The sequence below is a fragment of the Schistocerca piceifrons genome, chromosome 1 (assembly GCF_021461385.2).
Source record: "Schistocerca piceifrons isolate TAMUIC-IGC-003096 chromosome 1, iqSchPice1.1, whole genome shotgun sequence".
NCBI lineage: Eukaryota > Metazoa > Arthropoda > Insecta > Orthoptera > Acrididae > Schistocerca > Schistocerca piceifrons.
The window spans coordinates 215,207,870-215,235,223 of NC_060138.1; the positions used below are offsets into that span (position 1 = coordinate 215,207,870).

General features: G+C 39.9%; 1 protein-coding gene across 1 annotated transcript in view; it reads left to right on the forward strand.

The window, feature by feature from the left end:
* LOC124804534 (zinc finger protein 16-like) overlaps positions 1–26,436 on the forward strand; it is a 137,485-nt gene extending 111,049 nt beyond the window's left edge. Inside the window, exon 7 of the mRNA XM_047264761.1 lies at positions 24,924–26,436. Within this exon, the coding sequence (XP_047120717.1) occupies positions 24,924–25,952 (1,029 nt within the window). The 3' untranslated portion in view covers positions 25,953–26,436. The remainder of the gene's footprint in view (positions 1–24,923) is intronic.
* The last annotated feature ends 918 nt before the right edge of the window (positions 26,437–27,354 follow it).

Here is a 27,354-nt window from a genome sequence, read left to right on the forward strand (position 1 = left end):
GGGAGCTATTGTATCAGCGTAATCTGAAAGGAACCTAATTGGTATACATTCTGGACCTGAAGACTTGCCCGTATCAAGCGATTTGAGTTGCTTCACAACCCCTAAGGTATCTACTTCTAAGAAACTCATGCTAGCAGCTGATCGTGTTTCAAATTCTGGAATATTCCATTCGTCTTCCATGGTGAAGGAATTTCGGAAAACTGCGTTCAATAACTCCGCTTTAGCGGCACAGTCTGTCGGTAACAGTACCATCGGCACTGCGCAGCGAAGGTATTGACTGCATCTTGCCGCTTGTGTACTTTACATACGACCAGAATTTCTTCGGATTTTCTACCAGATTTCAAGACAATGTTTCATTGTAGAACCTATTAAAGGCATCTCGCATTGAAGTCCGTGCCAAATTTTGCGCGTCTGTAAATTTTAGCCAATCTTCGGGATTTCGCGTTCTTCTGAACTTCGCATGCTTTTTCCGTTGCCTCTGCAACAGCATTCGGACCTGTTTTGTGTACCATGGGGGATCAGTTCCATCTCTTACCAATTTATGACGTATGAATCTCTCAATTGCTGTTGCTACTATATCTTTGAATTTGAGCCACATCTCGTCTACATTTGCATAGTCAGTTCGGAAGGAATGGAGATTGTCTCTTAGGAAGGCTTCTAGTGACACTTTATCCGCTTTTTTAAATAAAATTATTTTGCGTTTGTTTCTGGTGGATTTGGAAGAAACGGTATTGAGCCTAACTACAATGACCTTGTGATCACTAATCCCTGTATCAGTCATGATGCTCTCTATTAGCTCTGGATTGTTTGTGGCTAAGAGGTCAAGTGTGTTTTCGCAACCATTTACAATTCGCGTGGGTTCGTGGACTAACTGCCCAAAATAATTTTCGGAGAAAGCATTTAGGACAATCTCGGAAGATGTTTTCTGCCTACCATCGGTTTTGAACAAGTATTTTTGCCAACATATCGAAGGAAGGTCGAAGTCCCCACCAACTATAACCGTATGAGTGGGGTATTTATTTGTTACGAGATTCAAATTTTCTCTGAACTGTTCAGCAACTATATCATCGGAGTCTGGGGGTCGGTAGAAGGAGCCAATTATTAACTTAGTTCGGCTGTTAAGTATAACCTCCACCCATACCAATTCGCATGGAGTATCTACTTCAGCTTCACTACAAGATAAACCACTACTGACAGACACAAACACTCCACCACCAATTCGGCCTAATCTATCTTTCCTGAGCACCGTCTGAGACGTCGTAAAAATTTCTGCAGAACTTATTTCAGGCTTTAGCCAGCTTTCTGTACCTATAACAATTTCAGCTTCTGTGCTTTCTATTAGCACTTGAAGCTCAGGGACTTTCCCAGCACAACTACAACAATTTACAACTACAATTCCGACAGTTCCTTGATCCAAGCGCGTCCTGTATTTGCCATGCACCCTTTGAGATTGCAGCCCACCCCGTACTTTCCCCGAGGCCTTCTAACCTAAAAACCACCCAGTCCACGCCACACGGCCTCCGCTACCTGTGTAGCTGCCAGCTGAGTAGAGTGAACTCCTGACCTATTGAGCGGAACCCGAAACCCCACCACCCTATGGCGCAAGTCAAGGAATCTGCAGCCAACATGGTCGCAAAACCGTCTGAGCCTCTGATTCAGACCCTCCACCCGGCTCTGCACCAAAGGTCCGCAGTCGGTTCTGTTAACGATGCTGCAGATGGTGAGCTCTGCCTTCATCTCGTAAGCAAGACCAGCAGCCTTCACCAAATCAGATAGCCGCTGGAATCCAGAGAGAATTTCCTCAGATCCAAAGTGACACACGTCATTAGTGCCGACATGTGCCACCACCTGCATCTGGCTGCACCCTGTGTGTTGAGATTGGACTGAGTAAAGGTTGGGAATTTGTACGGTTGCTGATAACCTTGCAGTTGAGCACCCCACAAACCAAACATCATCATCATCAAATGTAAACTGAAGAGTTTCCTCATGGGTCACTCCTTCTATTCTGTCGGGGAGTTCCTTGAAAAAGTAAGCTGATTCTTGTTGTATTGTTGATTGCATTTACTTAAACTCATGGATTGACTTTTTTCGGGTTCATAAACATTCTGTTTTTATCTGTTTTACTTTTATTCACAGTGGTAGTGCTTGAACGGGAAGAAATGGCATTGCTATAATTTTGAGACGAAAATGTAAGAACAGCGTGTTGAACAAATACCACTGCAGTGATAGGATAATGATGGATTTGTGTATAATTGCAGTTTACTTACCAACAACAAATAGCAAGGATGAGGAAGTAGAAGTAGTATATGAGCAAATTGATGACTTAATGAAACTGGTTAAAGAAAAGGACAATCTTATCATAATTGATGATTTCAGTGCATCGATTGGTGAAGATAACAAAGGATTATGGAATGGCAAGTTCGAGCTAGGAAAAATGAATGCTAGAGGAGAAAGGTTGCTAAAAATTTTTGTGAACAGTATGAGGTGATAGTCACCAACACGTGTTTTGAAATGCCCAAGAGAAAAATATATACATGGAAAAGTCCAGCATATGGCAAAATGTCTCAGATAGATTATATCCTAGTCAAGAAGATATTTATAAATCAAATAAAGTCTAGCCACTCATACCCTGGGTATGATATAGACAGTGAGCCATGTTCTAGTGATAGCAGACTATAGTAACAGATTTAAGAAATATAAAAGAACTAACCAACACAGATGGTTTGTAGAAAAACTTAATGTAAAGCAAGTAGCTGCGGACATGAAAGAACCTGATAGGTAACAGGAAAAGATGGGAAGGATTCAAAGAGACCGTAGAAGTAGCTGCTAAAGAACTAGTAGGATTAAGGAAACTAGAACCGAGGAAACCATGGATGGCCAAGGAAATACTAGACCTTACTGAAGAACGAAACAGGCTGACGAAAAAAGATTTCGACAAGTATAAAAGAGTAAAAAATGCAATTACACAGAAATGTAGATTTGAAAAAGAAAAGTGGATGCGCGACAAACATTAGGAAATTCAACAAGATCTAAGTGGAGGTCAACTTGATAGAGCCTACTCTAAAATTAAATCAATGCAGATAAAGCCAAGAACAAAAACAAATATGGTCAAGAATAAACACGGTGACCTACTTTTTGAAGAAGATGTTGCTAATGAGGGGGAAATTACGGAAGAAGAGAGCAGTGTGGATATCAACATGATAGGGCCTCTTATATCTAAAGAGGAATTCAACAGTGCCTTGAATGATCTAAGTAATGGCAAAGCGATGGGCATAGATAACATCCCTGGGCATAGATAACATCCCAGCAGAAATACTGAAGGAAATTGAAGAATCAACAAAAGAGTAATTATATAAACTTATTAAAGAGTACTATGAAGATGGAAAAGAACCACCTACAGATTTGCTTAACAGCGAAATAGTAGTAATCCCAAAAAAAGGAAATGCTCTGGACTGTGAGAACTATAGAACTATCTCCTTACTATCCTACACTTCCAAAGTAATGTTAAACATAATAAAAAATGGAATAAAAAAGAAAATTGAGGCAAACTTAGGAGAAGACCAATTTGGTTTCAGATCCGGAAAAGGAACTAGAGAGGCAGTACTAGCTCTGAAGATGGTACTAGAAAAACGAATTGGAGTTAATAGGAATACCTACTTGACCTTTATAGATTTACAAAAAAGCATTTGACATGGTCAATTGGAAATTTTTATTCCAGACAATGAAGGAAATAAATCTTGATTGGAGGGGCAGAAGATTAATCTGGAACCTGTATAAAAGGCAAGAAGCAGAGATAAAGTGAATGGTGTGAAGAAGAAAGCAAAAATAAGGAGGGGAGTAAGGCAAGGATGCCCATTATCACCATATTTGTTCAACTTATTTATTGAAAAAGCCATTGAAAAATTGAAAAGAATAACCAAAGGAATTAAGATTAATGGGGAACAAATACACTGTATCCTTTTTGCAGATGATATATTATTATTTGCAGACTCAGTAAAGGAAATGAAGTTTATGTTGCTAAAATTTGCCAAAATCCTAAGAGAATTTAATCCGAAAAAATAATAAGAAGAAAACAAAAACTGTGGTAGTAGGTGGTGGTGGTTAGTGTTTAACGTCCCGTCGACAACGAGGTCATTAGAGACGGAGCGCAAGCTCGGGTTAGGGAAGGATTGGGAAGGAAATCGGCCGTGCCCTTTCAAAGGAACCATCCTGGCATTTGCCTGAAACGATTTAGGGAAATCACGGAAAACCTACATCAGGATGACTGGAGACGGGATTGAACCGTCGTCCTCCCGAATGCGAGTCCAGTGTATGGTAGTAGGAAAGACAAAAGAAAATGCTAAAGTTAATATTAACTAGAAGATGACATCTAGAGCAGGTTGAGAACTTCTGTTATTTGGGGAGCACAGTCACTGACAACAATAAATGTACCACAGATATGAAGAGAAGAATAGCCTTGGCAAAACAAACTTTCCAAAATAAAAGGAATTTACTAACAGACAATCATATAAGCCTAGAAAGTAGGAAAAAGTTTGGCAAAACTTTTGTCTGGAGTGTCTTAACATATGGATGTGAAGTGTGGACTCTGGGAAAAGCAGAGAAAAAGGTACTGGAAGCAGTGGCAGTGGAAATATGGATATGGAGAACTATGACGAAAACAAGCTGGGTAGATAGAAAAAGTAATGAACAGGTCTTAAGAGAAGTGAAGGAGAACAGAATGTTGCTAAATTATGTAGGAAGAAGAAAATCAAAAAAGATAGGGCACATAATGAGCACAACCAGTTCCTAAAGAATATATTTGAAGGAAAAGTTTTAGGGAAAAACCAAGGGGCAGGCCAAGAGCAACATATTTTAATAACATCAAAGAAGATATGGGGATAAAATCGTATGAAGAATTGAAGAGGATGACAATGGAGAGAGGGACGTGGCGAAATCGACAAGGCAGAGCCTGTAGTTTATGATAATTACTTTCATGTTTTAATTTTATGTACTGACACATTCCATGACCTTTGAGATTTGCTCCTCAGTTTGGCCCTACGGAACTTGACATGGGGGGGGGGGGGGGGGGTTGTTAAGGAAATGAATTTCATTGTGTAGAAAAGTTGCTTAGAAATTCTAAATTATCAGTGATTAAGTGCCAGACTACAGTTCCAGAGAACCACAGGTTCAATCCTCTGTCAGTCACAGGATTTTATTTGTCACTTTTTACTTCTTTCGTTTCTTCGAGTGATTGGTTAAAATGAAAACTGCTTTTTACAACATGGTTGAGGATCATAATAATCTCTGTGTGCCCCTGTAACTGTCTGGGTAAATGTTTTTGAAGGTCTGATTTGTTGGTGAAGAAAGATACAACTTATTATGTTGTTTAGACTTGTATTTACTATTTGCCCTGTAACACAACCTAAGACAAACTTTGCATTGACCATTGTCTTAAGTATAATGCTGATGGATTAGAAATCTGCATAATTGTCTGTGAGATATAGAGTTTTAGCCATAGAGAGGCAAAGAAGACTAATCAATATCAAAACAAAATTCAGTTGCTTATTGATGAAATGCAGAAGAGTTACACATTATAAGATGAAGACTATTATTATTATTATTAGTATTATTTATCAATATTATGAAAAGGATAGTTGCTGAGTAGCAATTGTCCTTTTCATAATATTGTTACATTCCATCCTAGATTTTCCATTGATTTATTATTATTTATGGAAGATATATTCAGAAACATTTACATTCTTTACAGACGAATGGAAAAACTCAGGGAAGATCAGTTTGGATTCCGTAGAAATGTTGGAACACGAGATGCAATACTGACCCTATGACTTATCTTAGAAGATACAGGGTGTTTCAAAAATGACCGGTATATTTGAAACAGCAATAAAAACTAAACGAGCAGCGATAGAAATACACCGTTTGTTGCAATATGCTTGGGACAACAGTACATTTTCAGGCGGACAAACTTTCGAAATTACAGTAGTTACAATTTTCAACAACAGATGGTGCTGCAAGTGATGTGAAAGATATAGAAGACAACGCAGTCTGTGGGTGCGCCATTCTGTACGTCGTCTTTCTGCTGTAAGCGTGTGCTGTTCACAACGTGCAAGTGTGCTGTAGACAACATGGTTTATTCCTTAGAACAGAGGATTTTTCTGGTGTTGGAATTCCACCGCCTAGAACACAGTGTTGTTGCAACAAGACGAAGTTTCCAACGGAGGTTTAATGTAACCAAAGGACCGAAAAGCGATACAATAAAGGATCTGTTTGAAAAATTTCAACGGACTGGGAACGTGACGGATGAACGTGCTGGAAAGATAGGGCGACCGCGTACGGCAACCACAGAGGGCAACGCGCACCTAGCGCAGCAGGTGATCCAACAGCGGCCTCGGGTTTCCGTTCGCCGTGTTGCAGCTGCGGTCCAAATGACTCCAACGTCCACGTATCGTCTCATGCGCCAGAGTTTACACCTCTATCCATACAAAATTCAAACGCGGCAACCCCTCAGCGCCGCTACCATTGCTGCACGAGAGACATTCGCTAACGATATAGTGCACAGGATTGATGACGGCGATATGCGTGTGGGCAGCATTTGGTTTACTGACGAAGCTTATTTTTACCTGGACGGCTTCGTCAATAAACAGAACTGGCGCACATGGGGAACCGAAAAGCCCCATGTTGCAGTCCCATCGTCCCTGCATCCTCAAAAAGTACTGGTCTGGGCTGCCATTTCTTCCAAAGGAATCATTGGCCCATTTTTTCAGATCCGAAACGATTACTGCATCACGCTATCTGGACATTATTCGTGAATTTGTGGCGGTACAAACTGCCTTAGACGACACTGCGAACACCTCATGGTTTATGCAAGATGGTGCCCGGCCACATCGCACGGCCGACGTCTTTAATTTCCTGAATGAATATTTCGATGATCGTGTGATTGCTTTGGGCTATCCGAAACATACAGGAGGCAGCGTGGATTGGCCTCCCTATTCACCAGACATGAACCCCTGTGACTTCTTTCTGTGGGGCCACTTGGAAGACCAGGTGTACCGCCAGAATCCAGAAACAATTGAACAGCTGAAGCAGTACATCTCATCTACATGTGAAGCCATTCCGCCAGACACGTTGTCAAAGGTTTCGGGTAATTTCATTCAGAGACTACGCCATATTATTGCTACGCATGGTGGATATGTGGAAAATATCGTACTATAGAGTTTCCCAGACCGCAGCGCCATCTGTTGTTGAAAATTGTAACTACTGTAATTTCGAAAGTTTGTCTGCCTGAAAATGTACTGTTGTTGTTGTTGTTGTGGTCTTCAGTCCTGAGACTGGTTTGATGCAGCTCTCCATGCTACTCTATCCTGTGCAAGCTTTTTCATCTCCCAGTACCTACTGCAACCTACATCCTTCTGAATCTGCTTAGTGTATTCATCTCTTGGTCTCCCTCTACGATTTTTACCCTCCACGCTGCCCTCCAATACTAAATTGGTGATCCCTTGATGCCTCAGAACATGTCCTACCAACCGATCCCTTCTTCTGGTCAAGTTGTGCCACAAACTCCTCTTCTCCCCAATCCTATTTAATACTTCCTCATTAGTTATGTGATCTACCCATCTAATCTTCAGCATTCTTCTGTAGCACCACATTTCGAAAGCTTCTATTCTCTTCTTGTCCAAACTATTTATCGTCCATGTTTCACTTCCATACATGGCTACACTCCATACGAATACTTTCAGAAATGACTTCCTGACACTTAAATCAATACTGGATGTTAACAAATTTCTCTTCTTCAGAAACGATTTCCTTGCCATTGCCAGTCTACAATTTATATCCTCTCTACTTCGACCATCATCAGTTATTTTGCTCCCCAAATAGCAAAACTCCTTTACTACTTTAAGTGCCTCATTTCCTAATCTAATTCCCTCAGCATCACCCGACTTAATTAGACTACATTCCATTATCCTTGTTTTTCTTTTGTTGATGTTCATCTTATATCCTCCTTTCAAGACACTGTCCATTCCATTCAACTGCTCTTCCAAGTCCTTTGCTGTCTCGGACAGAATTACAATGTCATCGGCGAACCTCAAAGTTTTTATTTCTTCTCCATGAATTTTAATACCTACTCCGAATTTTTCTTTTGTTTCCTTTACTGCTTGTTCAATATACAGATTGAACAACATCGGGGAGAGGCTACAACCCTGTCTTACTCCCTTCCCAACCACTGCTTCCCTTTCATGTCCCTCGACTCTTATAACTGCCATCTGGTTTCTGTACAAATTGTAAATAGCCTTTCGCTCCCTGTATTTTACACCTGCCACCTTTATAATTTGAAAGAGAGTATTCCAGTCAACATTGTCAAAAGCTTTCTCTAAGTCTACAAATGCTAGAAACGTAGGTTTGCCTTTCCTTAATCTTTCTTCTAAGATAACTCGTAAGGTCAGTATTGCCTCACGTGTTCCAGTGTTTCTACGGAATCCAAACTGATCTTCCCCGAGGTTGGCTTCTACTAGTTTTTCCATTCGTCTGTAAAGAATTCGTGTTAGTATTTTGCAGCTGTGACTTATTAAGCTGATAGTTCGGTAATTTTCACATCTGTCAACACCTGCTTTCTTTGGGATTGGAATTATTATATTCTTCTTGAAGTCTGAGGGTATTTCGCCTGTCTCATACATCTTCCTCACCAGATGGTAGAGTTTTGTCAGGACTGGCTCTCCCACGGCCGTCAGTAGTTCCAATGGAATATTGTCTACTCCGGGGGCTTTGTTTCGACTCAGATCTTTCAGTGCTCTGTCAAACTCTTCACGCAGTATCATATCTCCCATTTCATCTTCATCTACATCCTCTTCCATTTCCATAATATTGTCCTCAAGTACATCGCCCTTGTTTAGACCCTCTATATACTCCATCCACCTTTCTGCTTTCCCTTCTTTGCTTAGAACTGGGTTTCCATCTGAGCTCTTGATATTCATACAAGTCGTTCTCTTATCTCCAAAGGTCTCTTTAATTTTCCTGTAGGCGGTATCTATCTTACCCCTAGTGAGATAGGCCTCTACATCCTTACATTTGTCCTCTAGCCATCCCTGCTTAGCCATTTTGCACTTCCTGTCGATTTCATTTTTGAGACGTTTGTATTCCTTTTTGCCTGTTTCACTTACTGCATTTTTATATTTTCTCCTTTCATCAATTAAATTCAATATTTCTTCTGTTACCCAAGGATTTCTACTAGCCCTAGTCTTTTTACCTACTTGATCCTCTGCTGCCTTCACTACTTCATCCCTCAAAGCTACCCATTCTTCTTCTACTGTATTTATTTCCCCCATTCCTGTCAATTGCTCCCTTATGCTCTCCCTGAATCTCTGTACAACCTCTGGTTCTTTCAGTTTATCCAGGTCCCATCTCCTTAAATTCCCACCTTTTTGCAGTTTCTTCAGTTTTAATCTACAGGTCATAACCAATAGATTGTGGTCAGAGTCCACATCTGCCCCTGGAAATGTCTTACAATTTAAAACCTGGTTCCTAAATCTCTGTCTTACCATTATATAATCTATCTGATACCTTTTAGTATCTCCAGGGTTCTTCCATGTATACAACCTTCTTTCATGATTCTTAAACCAAGTGTTAGTTATGATTATGTTGTGCTCTGTGCAAAATTCTACCAGGCGGCTTCCTCTTTCATTTCTGTCCCCCAATCCATATTCACCTACTATGTTTCCTTCTCTCCCTTTTCCTACACTCGAATTCCAGTCACCCATGACTATTAAATTTTCATCTCCCTTCACAATCTGAATAATTTCTTTTATTTCATCATACATTTCTTCAATTTCTTCGTCATCTGCAGAGCTAGTTGGCATATAAACTTGTACTACTGTAGTAGGTGTGGGCTTCGTATCTATCTTGGCCACAATAATGCGTTCACTATGCTGTTTGTAGTAGCTTACCCGCATTCCTATTTTCCTATTCATTATTAAACCTACTCCTGCATTACCCCTATTTGATTTTGTGTTTATAACCCTGTAGTCACCTGTCCAGAAGTCTTGTTCCTCCTGCCACCGAACTTCACTAATTCCCACAATATCTAACTTCAACCTATCCATTTCCCTTTTTAAATTTTCTAACCTACCTGCCCGATTAAGGGATCTGACATTCCACGCTCCGATCCGTAGAACGCCAGTTTTCTTTCTCCTGATAACGACATCCTCTTGAGTAGTCCCCGCCCGGAGATCCGAATGGGGGACTATTTTACCTCCGGAATATTTTACCCAAGAGGACGCCATCATCATGTAATCATACAGTAAAGCTGCATGCCCTCGGGAAAAATTACGGCTGTAGTTTCCCCTTGCTTTCAGCCGTTCGCAGTACCGGCACGGCGAGGCCGTTTCGGTTATTGTTACAAGGCCAGATCAGTCAATCATCCAGACTGTTGCCCTTGCAACTACTGAAAAGGCTGCTGTCCCTCTTCAGGAACCACACGTTTGTCTGGCCTCTCAACAGATACCCCTCCGTTGTGGTTGCACCTACAGTACGGCTATCTGTATCGCTGAGGCACGCAAGCCTCCCCACCAACGGCAAGGTCCATGGTTCATGGGGGGGAATGTACTGTTGTCCCAAGCATATTGCAACAAACGGTGTATTTCTATCGCTGCTCGTTTAGTTTTTATTGCCGTTTCAAATATACCGGTCATTTTTGAAACACCCTGTAGATTAAGGAAAAGCAAACCTACATTTCTAGCATTTGTAGACGTAGAGAAAGCTTTTGACAGTGTCAACTGTAATAACTCTCTTCCACATTCTGTAGGTGGCAGGGGTCAAATACAGGGAGTGAAAGACTATTTACAATTTTTACAGAAACCAGGTGGCAATTATAAGAGTTGAGGGGCTTTAAAGGGAAGCAGTGGTTGAGAAAGGAGTGAGAAAGGGCTGTAGCCTATCCCCAATGTTATTCAATCTGTATATTGAGCAAGCAGTAAAAGAAACAAAAGAAAAATTCGGAGTAGGAATTAAAATCCATGGAAAAGAAATAAAATCTTTGAGGTTTGCCGACGACATTGTAATTCTGTCAGACACAGCAAATGATCTGGAGGAGCAGTTGTACGGAATGGACAGAGTCTTGAAAGGAGGATATAAGATGAACATAAACAAAAGCAAAATGAGCATAATGGAATGTAGTCGAATTAAATCAGGTGATGCTGAGGGAATTAGATTAGGAAATGAGACACTTAAATTAGTAGATGAATTTTGCTATTTAGAGAGCAAAATACTGATGATGCTCAAAGTAGAGAGGATATGAAATGTAGACTGGCAATGACAAGACAAGGAAAGTGTTTCTGAAGAAGAGAAATTTGTTAACATTGAGTATAGATTTAACTGTCAGGAAGTCTTTTCTGAAAGTATTTGTATGGAGTATAGCCTTGTATGGAAGTGAAACATGGATGATAAACAGTGTAGACCAGAAGAGAATAGAAGCTTTCAAAATGTGGTGCTACAGAAGAATGCTGAAGATTAGATGGGTAGATCACGTAACGAATGAGGAGGCACTGAATAGAACTGGAGAGAAGAGGACTTTGTGGCACAGTTTGACTAAAAGAAGGGATTGGTTGGTAGGAAACATTCTGAGGCGTCAAGGGACCATCAGTTTAGTATTGGAGGGCAGCGTGGAGGGTAAAAATCGTAGAGGGAGACCAAGGTGAATACACTAAACAGATTCAGAAGGATGTAAGTTGCAGTAGTTACTCGGAGATGAAGAAGCTATCACAGGATATAGTAGCATGGAGAGCTGCATCAAACCAGTCTCTGGACTGGAGACCACAACAACAACAATGTTTAGAAAATATATTGCTCTTGTTGGCGTTAAAACATACAAAAACTGGAAAGAACCAAGTTTTGTTAAAGGCAGCATTTCTAAATTTATTTGAGCAAAAGGGTGTAAGAATACTTTAACCTTGAAATTTTTTCATTTGAGGTTATCATGCATAAATTTAAAAAACCTTCAGGCAGTGGATGCGAGTGTCTCCCATTAACTTGTGGAAATTGGACTTATTTTTGTCTAACTATGCCAAGACCCCACTACCGTAATATAAGTATATATGCCCACTAGTTCCACAGATGATGAAGAGATTGAAAAAAAAAGTGTGATGAGGTAATAGAAGTTATTCAGTATGACAAGGGAATTAAAAATTTAATTCGATAATAGGGCAAGGAAGAGAAGGGAAAGTAGAAGGAAAACATGGACTGATTGTACCAATGCTGGTTGTATACATGGAATAGATGTGGAGATACTGGCATGTTACAGATAGATTACATAATGGTAAGATAGATGTTTCATTACTGCAAAACATTTTCAGGAGCAAATGTAGACTGTTCATAATTATTTATTTATGAACTGTAGATTAAAATTAAAGAAATCGCAGAAAGGTAGAAAATTAAGGAGGTGTTGACATGGATAAAAGAGCCATAGGTTACTGAGAATCGCAAGGGGGAGCATTTAGTGACAGCTGTTTTGAGTTGGTAGAAAGAAATATAAAAGAAAATGAATGGGTTGCTTTGATAGAAGAAATACTGAAGGCAGCGGAGGAACAAATAACCAAAAAGACAGAGCCCAGTAGAAACCTTCGTTTGAATAAAAATATATTTAATTTAACTGATGAAATGAGAAAATATAAAAAATGCAGGGAATGAATTGGGTGATAGAGAATACAGACATAAAAAAAATGAGGTTAATGGAAAGAGGAAAATTGCAAATCAAAATTGGTAAGTGAGGGAATGCAGAGCCGCAGAAGCATTCATGACTGGGAACTGTGGATGCCATGGGTAGGGGGAAAAATAAACCTTTGGAGGAAAGAAAAGCAGTTGTGTGAACATCTAAAGCTCAGATTGAAAGCCAGTGCTATGCAAAGAATGGAGGGATGAAATGTGGGAGGAGTATATAGAAGGCCTATATAAGGCAAAGAAACTTCAAGACAGTATTATGAAAAAGGAAGAGGAAATGGAAGAAGAGGAGATGGGGGAGGCGATATTGTGGGTAGAATTTGAAAGGATACTGAAAGAAATAATTTGAAACAAGGCAGCTGCAATAGATTTTTTATTTATTTATTTATTTCTTGTTCCGTAGATCCAGTTAGTGAGTCAATCACAAGGATATGGAACGTGTCAAATTGTACAGGTTTCAATTTAAACTTACAATAAATACAAGGGCAATTCAATGGCAAATTGTACATAGTTTAAGTAAGACATACTATAAATACAGTAACAGATACAATGTCAGCTAGATAACATAACTACCATTTGACAGAAAAAGGAGTTTCAAATAAAGATTAAAGATAAGAGCACAAAGTTAAATCAGATATTAGGCCTACAAGAGTAAATACATGTTGTTACAAAAAGTGCGCTAATGCCCAAATGCACAATAAAATCAATTGAACTACTTCTAGACACAATAAGTTTAGTGATGGTATACATTTTCTTTCAGGTATTCATCCACAGTATAATAAGATTTCCCTGTCAGGTAATCTTTGAGAACTTGTTTAAATTTTGGCAGTTCTGTATGAACACATTTGATATGTAGTGGTAGAGCATTGAACAGCTTAATGCTGGAGTAGTAAACTCCTTTTTGTACCAGAGTGAGACGTTTCATTTCTAAATGTAGAGTGTTTTTGTTTCTGGTGTTATAACCATGGAATTTACTGTTGTCTTGGTAGATGGAATAATTTTTGCACACAAAGGTCAGCAAGGAAAAAATATACTGTGAGGCAGTTGTTAGGATACCTATCTTCCGAAACAAGTGCCTGCAAGAGTGTCTTTGATGGACCCCACACATTATTCTGATTGCTTTTTTTTGGATGGTGAAAATTTTTTTTGCAAGTGGTTGGTTCCCCCAAAATATGATAGCATATGACATCAATGAGTGGAAGTAGCCAAAGTAGGCAACCTTAATAGTGTCAACTTCAGCCACTGAAGAAATTACCTGTAATGCAAATGTTGCCGAGCTAAGTTTTTTGCATAGATGAAGAATGTGAACTGACCAATTACATTTACTGTCTATGTAAGCACCCAGGAATTTTGTGTCTTCAACTTTCTGTATTGGTTGATCTCTACATTTTATGTTAATTTCATCGGGATTACTTTGTGATGTATGGAACCTCATATAATGAGTTTTATCTGCATTGAGCGAGAGACCATTTGAGGAGAACCAATTTAAGATGTCATTAAAAACAGTATTTGTAGTTTTTTCAAGATCATGATCAATCAAATGGTCAATTAGAATTGTGGTATCATCGGCAAACAGGGTAAATTTGCTGTTTGTCTCAGAACAAAGAGGAAGATCATTAATAAAGATGAGGAAAAGCAGTGGGCCCAAAACGGAGCCTTGAGGCACACCACACGTTATCGTGCCCCATTCAGACGAAGCAGGTTCTCCAGAAGAGCCATTTAGCATTACAGTCTGCTTCCGATCATGTAGATATGATTGTAGCCACAAGCCAACAGTACCACCTAAACCATAGTATTCTGCCTTTTTCCAAAGAATTTGGTGGTTTACACAGTCAAAGGCTTTCGTAAGATCACAAAAAATACCCACTGGAGACATTTTTTTGTTAATGGCTTCCAAAACTTGGTTGCTGAAAGAGAATATTGCCTGTTCAGTACAAAGACCGGCACGAAACCCAAACTGATTTTTGCTTAAGATACTGTGGAAGTTGAGATGGTCTACAATCCTCCTGTGCATGAGTTTTTCTAGAATTTTTGAGAAGGTAGTTAATAGGGATATTGGGCGATAGTTTGTAACAATGCTTTTATCCCCTTTCTTAAAGAGAGGAATCACTACAGCCAACTTAAGTCTGTCAGGGACAATCCCATCTTGTAGGGATGCATTGTATATGTTGCATAAGATGGGACTAACAAATTTATAACAGTGTTTCAGTATTTTACTAGAAATATTGTCCACACCAGCAGAATTTTTATTTTTTAATGATCTAATTACTCTTATGACTTCGCTTACAGTAACTGGAGATAAGGATAACTGTGGGATTCTGTTGCTAATAGCTTTCTGTAGGAGGGACAATGATTCTTCCATAGAACCATTACAGCCTGTCTTCTCTGCTGCTCTCAAAAAGTGGTTATAGATGAGATTCCCTCAGTATTATTAAAGTCTGTGACGAACCATCCATAACAAAACTGTTTCATCTGGTATGTAGGATATACGAGACACTTTACACCCCCTCAGACTTCCAGAAGAATATAACATAATATAAGGTAGGAACTGACAAGTGTGCCAGTTTAATAAATCATAGTCGCAAAATAATAACATGAATTATCTATAGAAGATTGGAGCAATTAATAGAAGCCAACCTATGAGAAGATTATTTGGTTCTGGAGAAAACATAAGAAGATGCAGTGTAATACTGACTTAGAAGTTACATTTAAAAAGGCAGACTTTCGTTTATGGAATTGATTTAAAAAAAAATATTGATAATGTTGACTGAAATACACTCTTTGAAATTCTTGAGTTATCATGGTTAAAATAAAGTGAGCAAATGAAAATCTACAACTTGTACAGTAACCACACCGCAGTTAGAAAACTTGAGGGATGTGTAAGGAAGGCAGTAGTTGAGGAGGGAATAAAACATGATTTATCATGTAAATACATTTCTCAGGTTACCAGTTAACATTGCATTAAGTCCCACAGGATTTCATCAAAACAGTTGTTCAAGATCATATAGTGGTTACAGAAGTTATTGCTGCAAGATGTGACTGCTGATATTTTGATATTTATGTGGTAGCATCCACATTTATTAGGTCCGCAGACAGGAATCTTGCATGCTTTGAAAAGCTCTTACAGTTGGATGAAAGTAGCGCTTGTAGCAGCTCCTGCCAGGAGGCAAAGAGGGCCCTTTGGCACCTCCACATTGGACAATGCCTGTATTGCTAAGCATTGCTGTGGCTAAAAGCTGAATTAAAACTCTGTAATGTGCTTTGTGGGTCTGGTGCAGCACATTCCAGAGTTTTAATTTAACTTGCAGCCACAGCGATTTCCAGCAGCACAGACGTGGCCCACGTCATACATGTAGATGATCTCTCTTTGGCCCTCAGCAGGTGGCACTATGAGTAATATTTTCATGCAACATTAAAAGTTTTTCCACACGTGCTTGATTCATGCTCATGGCTTCAAAAAATTTGATGCTGCCACATAGTTATCACTTGTCGCATCTTGTAGCAGTAACCTCTTTGACTACCTGAAAATGTCGAACTGTTGCAGGACCCTCCATAATGTTATCTGGTTGCAAACAAAAGAATTGTATTTCCAATATGACATCTGAGAAAGCCTGAAAATCCAAAATGGGGTGTATCCTATCATCCCTGTTATTCAGTCTATACAGTGAGAAAACATTGAAGGAAACCTGGGAGAAATTTGGAAAAGGAAGAAATAACAACTCTAAGGTTTGCCGATGACTTTGCAAAGGAGTTGGACGAACAGCTGATGAAATGAACTGTGTTTTGAAAAGAGGTTGTTATATGAACAGATACGTAGTTAAAATGAAGGTAAAGGAATGTAGTCTAGTTAAATTAGGTGATACTGATAGAAGAAATGGGGCACTAAAGGTAATAGAATGGTTCTGATGTTTGGGTCAGCAGAATAACCGACCTTGGCCGAAGTAAAAATAACGTAAAATGCACTCTTTCAGTAACAAGAACAAATTTGAAAAAGGGAAAATTTTTAGTATCTAATATAAGTGCAAATGTTTAGATGTATTTTCTGTAAGTGCTTGATGGGAATGTGGCCTGATATTGAAGTGAACGGCATACTATACTCATTACAGATAGAAGGAGAATATTTCTGAAAATGATGTCACAGAAAAGTTATGGAGATTAGATGGGTAGGTCAGATAACTAATGAAGAGGTACAGAATCAAATTGGGGTAAAAGGAATTGGTCATAGCTTGACCAGAAGAGATAGGTTGGTGGTATGCATTCTGAGACAGCAAGAAATAGTTAATCATTTTAACCGATTCAACTGTGTGCTCTTGGTGAAGCACGGTTTGTTGTGTTAACTAAATGAAACACTTTTTTGGCCTTGTTCCACAAACTTTATTATTACTGTACGACCAGTGTTTTGGGTGATAAGCCCATTCCCTAGTATGCAAAAATGGGCTTATATCTCGAAACCTAGGTAGCTAAGTAAAAATAAAGGTTCTGAAACTAGACTAAAAAGAAATTGTGTAGTTAATACAAAATTGTTATTGAGGGAAATGTTGGAGTAGTAAAAATTGTAGCAAGAGATCTGCCTTGATTGCAGTGGTTATTTAGGGATAAGGAGACTTGCTAAAGATAGAAGAGCTGAATCAAACCAGTTCTCAAGCTGAAGACCAAACAACAAGAAGTGAATTATCTTTTGCGGTAATTTGTAGTACTTTGATGGCTTCATACAAATAGCCACTACTGTTGGTGTTAAAGGTGTTGATCCGTTGGTTAGTGGTTGAATAAAGGTGCTTTAATTGGACTAGATTCCGCATCCTTAGCTGAGTGGTCAATGTTCCTGACAGCCATGTGTGGTTCAATTTCTGGTTGTCCAAGGACTTTTCCTTTATGGGAGGACTGGGCCAGTATCCACTCAGCCTGGTGATGCAAGTTGAGGACATTCTTGAATGAGAAGGCTCAAAAGTCCACAAACTTGACAGCAGTTGAGAAAATGATGGCTGATCCTACACCCATCTATACCGCATGCAGATGTTGCCATTGACTGAGGATGACACTGATCAGTTGGTCGCTCAGGAGCCCGTTTGAGGCCAGATGGTGGAGCAGATTGGATTAGGCATATAGATACAGCAAATTTCAGTCAAAGGATAATGGCTTATGATATAATTTGGAAGAAAAGAGGGGTAAAGGAGAGCAATAATTTGCTAATGGACTGTAAAACTAATAGAATTGTGAATGAAAACAAACATGGGTGGCTGATCCGTGATTAAGCACTTTTGAAATTTGCTACTGGCTCTTCATTCAAGGCACCAGCAGATTTACTAAGTGAAAAATTCCTTTTGAGTGCACGTGAGTTAGTTTTTGTTTGATTAAGTCGTTATACTGAGTGTCAGTGCTAAGAGGAAATGGATACACCTTCACCACAGTGTAACCCAGTCAGTCACAACAATGTTGCTCATTTTTGTTTTATTCTGTGACAGCAGCACTCCAAATGGACTGAAAGCTATACTTCTGAATATGATAATGGATGGGTGCAAATAGTATCATTTGTATTGATCTGTAACATAGTTTTTACAGTAAGGATCACATATAGTGCAACAAAAATTGTCATTATTGAAGAAATGATACGTTTGTTTTTCTTTAACTTCTTAAGGTTGCTTGGAGGTACGAGACAATATATTACACGACAGTTTATTTGCAATTCTCTTGTAATGTACAGTTATTTGCCAAAGAATGTCATTTTCTTTTACGTACAAAAATCGTTAGTAAACAGCAAAACACCTTACTTTTTGCAGGAAATCATAGATCTACTCAACAACTTTAAGTTTTCTTCACTACACTTCCATTCAAATTAATGAGTGTGGAATGTTGGAAATTGATGTGGAGTGTAATTCCCTTTACCTACAGTATGTAATGTACCAAATAAGCCACCACAACTGTAACCGAAGGGAAAATAATGCAGACATGATAATAAAACTTCATAAGCAATAAAACTGTTTCCAACAAAGAAGAAAGCATGTCCATAATAGTAATTACATTTGCACCTTAAATGGCAAGACTCTTCAACGTATTCACTTTTTAAGCAAAAGTAACTGTATTTGGAAAAATATTCAAGTATTAGAAAGTCAAGTGAAATTTAAGAAAGTTCGAATTGTTGGAATCTCTACAAAATTGTTTTGTGTCGAGGAAAGTGCCTATCACTGTAAGAACACGCAACAGAAATATAAGCACCTTTGCTTGAAATATGTGTTCATATTCTCTTGCTTTCAGTGGAGTAATCTGCACTTATATATGTATTTTAAAGTATTCCTTAAAGAATAAGTTGTAGCTTATGGCACTGAATCAATGAGATTAAACTGTTTTCACTTCTATTTCATGACTATTCACATCTCTTGATAATTTACCAGTGGTTAGAATGCAAAACTCTAGTAACTATTTCATTAATTAAGTAGAAAATAATGAAAAACAAGCATTAATGTTATAAAATATCTGTATAAAAGTCATTCCCATATTTACGAGGAAAGCTCCCCATTGCACCCCCCTCAGATTTAGTGGTAAGGTGGCCTAATGGATTGCCTGTCAAAAACTGAACACAGATCAAGCATGAAAACAGGAAGAAGATATACTGAACTGTGAAAAAAGAAGCAAGATCAAAACCATGTGCGGTCAAAGTGCAAGACGTGCAGCATTGTGCGCATTTGACTAGCGATGGCATTGGGGTTGGTGTGGTCATGGTGTTGGACTGTGAAGGGGGAGATCCATGTTCAGATCTCCCTCATTCCCAATATTTTTTTCCCCCCACAAAGTTATGACCAGTCCGTCCAGTCATTGATGTGTGTGTGTTCACTGTATCTAAATTTGTGTCCATGTCACGGTGTAAAGTTTGTTTACAACAGTATGGTGTAAGGAAGGGACCTCCAGACTTATGTACCTCCTACTTGTTGTACACAAGTACCACATGTTATCACTCTTGCAGTACATTTTGGGAGGTTTGACTCCTGAATTCCTTTCTTGTTACGTAGTTCACATCTGCTTATTTTCTGTTTTCATTTCTGTGAGAGGTCTATGTGGCATCTTGCTTGACATCACTATTCATCTCATTTACTTGCTGCCATAATATATTCTTACTACATGACTCATTCACGTCAATGACCGGACGGAAAGTTCATAATTTTGGGTGGGGGTGGGGTGGGGGGGGGGGGGGGTGCACAAGGGAGATTTTAACTTGGATCTTCCACTTTGCAGTCCAACACTGTGACCACGCAACCACAACACCGTCATTCTTGTAATATGCTCAGTGTTGCACAACTTTAACTTGGACCATTTGCTGTCTCTGTTTCACTTGCTTGCCCATTTTGACACTAAACTGATGGGGGTGCAATGGAGAGTTTCCCTTGTTAGTGCTGAACTTTGGGGTTGGGATAGAATTGTCACAGTGCATTCTTAGCAAGGTCCTAGTGCGTATGGTGTGCCTTGACATTGCTTTTAGTTCTAATTGAAGTGTGAAATGTGTTTCATGTAGATAACTGTGATGAGTGCATTTATAGCAAAGTGTTAAAAATGAGTATGAAAAGGAAAGAAAAAACAGGACATCTCCCCCTCAGTCCTCGGCACATTGCTGAGAAGTTTGTGATTCATCCCAAGACACTGACACAGCATTTAGTGATCGTTAAATGCATGTCACCATCTCTAATCGCTTGCCAGTTAGAGATAGGCAAAAGATATACCACTGGAGATTGAGCCATCTCCATCATTCAGCTTCACAGTAGTGCATTAGTGGCTACAACTGTGGAGAGGAATCATACAATATGTACCTGAAGCGTCTTATTCTTCTCACCCTCTTCTTGTAGGGACTACCATCTCCCACATATCCCATTTCTCCATTTTATTTTCCTTCTGGATCTTTATTGATTTGATTTTTATTCTTACTTGTTAATAGCTGTTTATTGTTGCAATTAGTATATCCCTCCAAAAAATCTCTTCTGTATTCTCGAGAATGACACCATTTGATATTCAAGAGTTTCATCTGGAAGCAGACTAACCATTGTTTTACAGTTAACAGGTATTGCATACTATGTATAAACTTCCATTGAGTGAATAAACTTAAATGATTTTCAATGTGCAGAGTAACATTTCATTCCTTTATTTTAGATAAATTAAATAATTTTTATATTGTGGTTTTATGAATGTGCCATTCCAATCACAGTCCAATTGCTTCTTACATTTTTTCAAAACTCCATTGAGAAAATATGTGTAAATGAAGCAGCAGAAGTAAATTCTAAATGTGTAAGACAGAATTGCTGCTCAGTAGTTACTTTCAGGAGAACTGTAGGTATTACTGACAGACACGTATAAAAGTATGTAGACTATCTTAGCTTTTAGTTCCTTCCTCAGCAAAGACTGAGTGTTAAATTGGGGAAGATTAAAAAGAAAAGGCTTCCCTTCTGCAAGTAGAATGACATAATTTGTTTTGCAGGAGGTTTTTTAGTCACTTCAGATTGTGTTTTATTTTATAGAGATTTTTTGTGCATTATTCATAGATTGCACCTGTTAAGTGCTTGCTTCACAAACTTGGGTCAAGTAATTTAACATTTCTGGTCAAGAATAACGAATTATTTAGGAATAAAGAGAAGACTCACCGAAAGGCAGAAGCACTGAGTCATAGACAGATACACATACAAAAGGTACAGATCTTTCCTGTGCTAGCTTGCAGAATTAAATTCCTTTCTCAAGCGGAGGGAGAAACACACACACACACACACACACACACACACACACACACACACACACGTCTGTCTCCTACATTGTGCTCATTTGATTGCCAGCTCTTTCCTGGCCCTAGCGAGTGTACTGGGATGGGGTGGGGTGGGGTGGGGTGGGGTATGGTGGGGTGGGGTAGGGTGGGGTGGGGTGGGGTGGGGTGGGGTGGGGTGGGGTGAGGGATGGAGGGAGGCAGGTGGAAGACAGGGAGGGGATTGGGGGGAAGCGTCTAGCACTCGTGGGAGAGTGGGGAGCCATGTGTGGGATAGCTAGGGATGCAGGTAGAGGGGGTAGGTGGCAGGCAGCTGACACTGATGCGAGTTCACAGACCGAGATGGCAGCACACAACTAACTGACACATATTAGCCGGGGGTAATGGGAAAGGGATGGTGTACTTGTGCGTGCATGCACCACACACACACACACACACACACACACACACACACACACACACACTCACTATTGGGTGGCCAGTGGGGGGGAGGGGGGGCAGCGAGTTACCTTAGGTTTAAGCCAGGGAGGTTATGGGAGTGAAGGTTGTGCTGTAAGTATAGTTCCCATCTGCACAGCTGGTGGGGAGGATCCAGATGGCGAGGGTTGTGAAGAAGAAGCAGCCATTGAAATCTCGCATTTGTGCTCTGCTGCATGTTGTGCCACTGGGTGGTCCACCTTGTTTTTGGCAACAGTTTGGCAGTGGCCATTCATTGTTGTTGACAGATGGTTGGTTGTCATACCAATGTTAAACACTATGCAGTGGTTGCAGCAGAGCTGGTATATAACATGGATGCTTTCACAGGTGGCCCGGCATCTGACGGAGTAGGATAAGCCTGTGATGGGACTGGAGTAGGAGGTACTGGGTGGGTGAATAGGCAGGTCTTGCATCTTGGTCTTCCACAATTGTATGATACCTGTGGCAGGGTATTGTGGGTGGGAGTGATATAGGGATGGACTAGGATGTTGTGGAGGTTGGGTGGGCAGCGGAACATCACTTTGGGAGGGGATGGAAGTATCTTGGATAGGATGTCACTCATTTCAGGGCATGATGATAGATAATCAAAGCCCTGATGAAGGATGTGGTTCAGTTGTTCCAGTCCCGGGTGGTATTGGGTGACAAGAGAGGCACTTCTTTGTAGTTGGTTCTTGGCATGGACATGAGGATTAGGCATGTGTGGGGGATATGGTAAGAGAGGTATGTTTGTGTGTTAGAACTGGGGGGTATTGCCTGTCTGAGAAGGCCTTTGTGAGGCCTTGAGCATACTGCACGAGAGGGTTCTCATCACTGCAGATGCATGTGTCATGGGTAGCCAGGGTGTATGGGAGAGATTTTTTGGTGCGAAAGAGGTAGCAGCTGTCAAAGTGCAGGTACTGTTGGTGGGTTTTATGTGGACTGAGGTGTAGATGGACCCATCTGAGAGGAGATCGACATCCAGGAAGGTGACATGATGGCTTGAGGAGGACCAGGTGAAGTGGATGGGAGGGAAGGTTTGAGATTGTGGAGGAATGAGGATAAGATGTCCTGGACTTGGGTACAGATTATAAAGATGTCATCAATAAACCAGAACCAGACAAGGGGTTTTGGGAGGCTAGGAATTTTTTCTCTAGGTAGCCCATGATGAAGTTGGCATAAGAGGGTGCCATGTTGGGGCCCATGGCTGTGCCACAAATTTGGTTGTATACCTTCCCTTCAAATGTGAAGTAGTTATGGGTTAGGATGTAATTGGTTAGATATACAAAGAATGAAGCGGTGGGTTTGGAATCTGCAGAGCGTTAGGAGAGGTAGTGTTCAGCCATGGCAAGACCATGGGTATGAGGGATGTTGGTCTATAAGGAGGTTGCATCTACAATGACGAGTAGGGTCACGGGAGGTAAAGGTTTGGGGATGGTGGAGAGCCGCACCCCATACCACCCGGGACTGGAACGACTGAACCACGTCCTTTGTCAGGGCTTTGATTATCTATCATCATGCCCTGAAATGAGGGACATCCTACCCAAGATACTTCCATCCCCTCCCAAAGTCATGTTCCGCCACCCACACAACCTCCACAACATGATAGTCCACCCTATACGAATGCCACCTCCAATCCCTTGCCACAGGGGTCATACTCTTGTGGAAGACCCAGATGCAGGACCTAATCTATCTACCTACCTAGCACCTCTTACTCCAATCCTGTCATAGGCTTAGCATTCCTCATTAGAGGCCAGGCCACCTGTGAAAGTAGCCTTGTTGTATGCCAGCTCTGCTGCAACCACTGCATAGTATTTAACATTGGTATGACAACCAACCAGCTGTCACCAGAATGAATGGCCTGTCAAACCGTTGCCAAAAACATGGCAGACCACTTAATGGCACAACATGCAAGTTTTCAGTGGCTGCACCATCTAGATCCTCCCTACCACTACCAGCTTTTCTAAGTTGCGCAGATGGGAACTATCCTTACAACACATCCTTTGCTCCCGTAACCTTCCTGGTCCAAACATAAGGTAACTTGCTGTCCCCCACAACTGCCCACCCAATAGTGTGTGTGTTTGGAGGGGCAGGTTGGGGGGGGGGGGGGATAGCGTGTACACCATCCCTTTCCCATTATCCCCGTCCAGTACGTGTCAGCTAGTTGTGTGCTGCCATCTCACACCGTAGTCTGTGAAATCATGTGCTCAGCCGTCTACCACCTGCCCCCTCTACCTGCACCCCTAACTAGCCCACAGATTGGTCCCCACTCCCTGACAAGTCGCTAGATGCTCAACCCCTTCCCTGCCTCTCTCTATCCCTCACCCCTCAACCCCTCCCTCCCCCCCCCCCCCCCACCCCACCCTACCCTACCCTGCACCCCAATTGACTCCAGTATACTCACCACGGGCCAGGAAAGACCTGGATGAAGGGAGACAGGGGTGTGTGTGTGTGTGTGTGTGTGTGTGTGTGTGTGTGTGTGTGTGTGTGTGTGTGCGCGCGCGCGCGCGCGCGCGCGCGCGCGCGCGCGCGCGCGCGCGCGCGCGTGTCCATGTGCGTGCACACATGGGCGTGTTTGTGCGTATGCTTGTTTGTGCATGTTTGTGCGTATGTGTGCATGCTTCTCCTTCAGCTTGAGAAAGGAATTTCATTCTGAAAGCTAGCACAGCAAAGCTCTGTACCTTTTGTTTGTGAACCTGTCGTGTCACAGCATTTCTGCCTTTCAATGAGTCTTCTCATTATTCCTAAATAATTTGTAATTCAACATTCCATCCCTGTATCTTCCTTCCAGTTACAATTATTCTGATTTTACATTAGTGGGAGGTAAAAGTGGAGTCATATTAAGCCTTCTTTCACCGTGTTATAAAACTCAAACTCCATAACTGTAACACGTTTGTTTAGATGATCATTTTCTGCAGCAGCTGTTTTATAACAGGCATTATTTGGTTGTCCTTTCCAAATTATACTTGTTCTAACTCAATTACTGTTTATTTTCAAATTGCATATATTAATTTTAAAACATGTTTGCTTCTAGGTTGTTCTTCGTGAACACATCCGATCTCATCACTCTGGTCCTGAAATGATGCCCAGCTCAAGCAGTGGGCCTCATTTTGTTTGCAAAGTGTGTGCTGCATCCTTTGATTGTTCGGAAGATTTATGTGCACATTTAATAAAACATAGTGATGAAAACACTGCAAAACACCGTTTACCAAAACTTGGTCCAAGAAAGTACAAACGAAGACGTAAGTTTAGTGTCCATGAGTTCAATTTATTTTCATTTGGAAGTGATAGAATGGATTCTGTAGACAAAAGTGAAGATGATTCTGATGATGTGAAACATAAAATTATTAAACGCAAGTATAAAATTAAACCAAAATCTGGTTCTGGTACAACAGCATCTGATCTAGGGACTCATACTGCAAATAATCTTCAGTCAGTTGCTGATAATCTAGATTCAGTTGTCCAGAATTTCAATTCAATTGTTACCAGTGATATGAAGAGTGACACCAGTAAAAGATTAAGTAAGTCCAAAGGTAAATGCAGTGGAGTGAATAGTACAAAAACTGATAGTGCAAATGCAAAATCTGGAATTTCTAGCTCAGTCTCTGGAGGTTTTCTGAAGAGTACACGACCTGCGGGTGAAGCCCGGCCGCGACCACGAACTAAGAATGTGAATCTCAGCACACTGGCAGCCCTTAAAGCTGTCAGTTTGAAGGCAGCTGGTGACTCTGCTATGAGCAAAACTCCAGAGTCCATGAAAGGGAGACCAAGGACAAAAAATGTTAGTTATCACAATGTGAAAATGGCAAAGTTAGAAGTAGCTAGGTTTCCAAATGCAACGAAGGCTGATGCCAATTGTGAAAAAGTTGTTAGAAACAATTTGAAAACTACAAATGATATAAAAGAACCAAAGCAGTCAATTTTTGAACTTGTCTCAAATGCGGGTATGTTGTCTGATAGTGATGAAGATGGAGATATGAAAGTTGAATATACATGTGAGATGTGCAGTGAAACATTTACAAAAAGATCTGAACTTCTGGTTCATGTACCAATTCATATATGAAATAGATTGTTACAGTCTCTAAAGAGGATAAGCAATATGAATATTTAACTGGAATACTTTTATTAATTGAAAGTACTGTTCTTGTTTTTATAAAACATACATATTGTTACTTGTCTGCCTTCTCTATTAGTTCTTGCTCTGTTGACTGTAGATTAGTGATTTAATTATAAACAAAGACACATAAGACAGTAAAGAATTTCAGGGAAGCTGAATGAAACTATTTTTGCAAGACAAAAAAACTTCATTCTTAAGCTTGTTGCGTGTGAAATTGTATATTTTGATGCAGTTTTATTTTTTATCAGTGACAAATTGTGTGTATTTTGCAAAGTATTAGTGTAAAAATGGACTTCTATTTTGTTTTAGAGTTTATTTATGTCCTTGACAAAATATAGAAAGCAAGATTGTATTTGTGCACAAATCTGCATAGTGGGTTTCACTTATACAACATTTTGGAAAAAATATTTAATGTCTGAGATTTATGAACCGGAATACATATTTTTATGTAGTAAAAATGCTAATTTATTACAGTTGAAATGATTAAGTGCAACCATTTGCATTAAATCAATACATGTCATATATTTGGAGTGTTTTATCTTGTTTATTGAATAGGAATGATTATGTTCCTAAAAGTGAACTGATGCTATAAATGTTATATTATGCTTACACAGAGCTAAAATTCCCTTTTGTTAATTATTTCTTATATTTCAACAGTACTGAAGTAAAACTTCTCAAAGCACTTTTTGAGTACCATAGATGATTGTGGATGAATGTTCATCATTGGACTCTACAATTTGGTCTGCAACACATACATGTAACATAAATATTTATTAACCTTTTTTAACATTGTACTGAGCTTTTAGAAATAGGATGAGTCCAAAAATACAGGAAAAATAGTATATCTTGCAATCCCCATTGCACTACAGATCAGTAATGTGGATGGGAGTAATGGAAGACTGATGAACTGCTAACTGTGCTTACCTCAGAGAAAGAAAATGTATTTTTCTTTATAGCCCTGCCATTGATATGGTTGCTTCTCTTAAACTGTTGGGACCATTATCCAGTGCAAATCGGAGAAGCACACTATAAAATATATTTCGAAGATTGATACTATAATGAGTAAAATAAGCCCTGACATTAGTCGGAGATTATTATATAAGATATTCAGTTGTAGATTACTCTGTTGTTGAGGAAAACAATGGTTTGATGCCCATTAAAGTAGCATTGCAGACTATTGAGAAGAAATGCGTTGAATGATACAGTCTAATTGATGGTTTGAAAAATTATGAAGTAGGGTCATAAAGAAAGAAATGCAAATAGCTTTATTAAACTGACAGACAAAAAATGTGTAAAGTAAGCTGTTATAAAATAATTAATTTATTTGTATGGTCAGAATTGGACCACC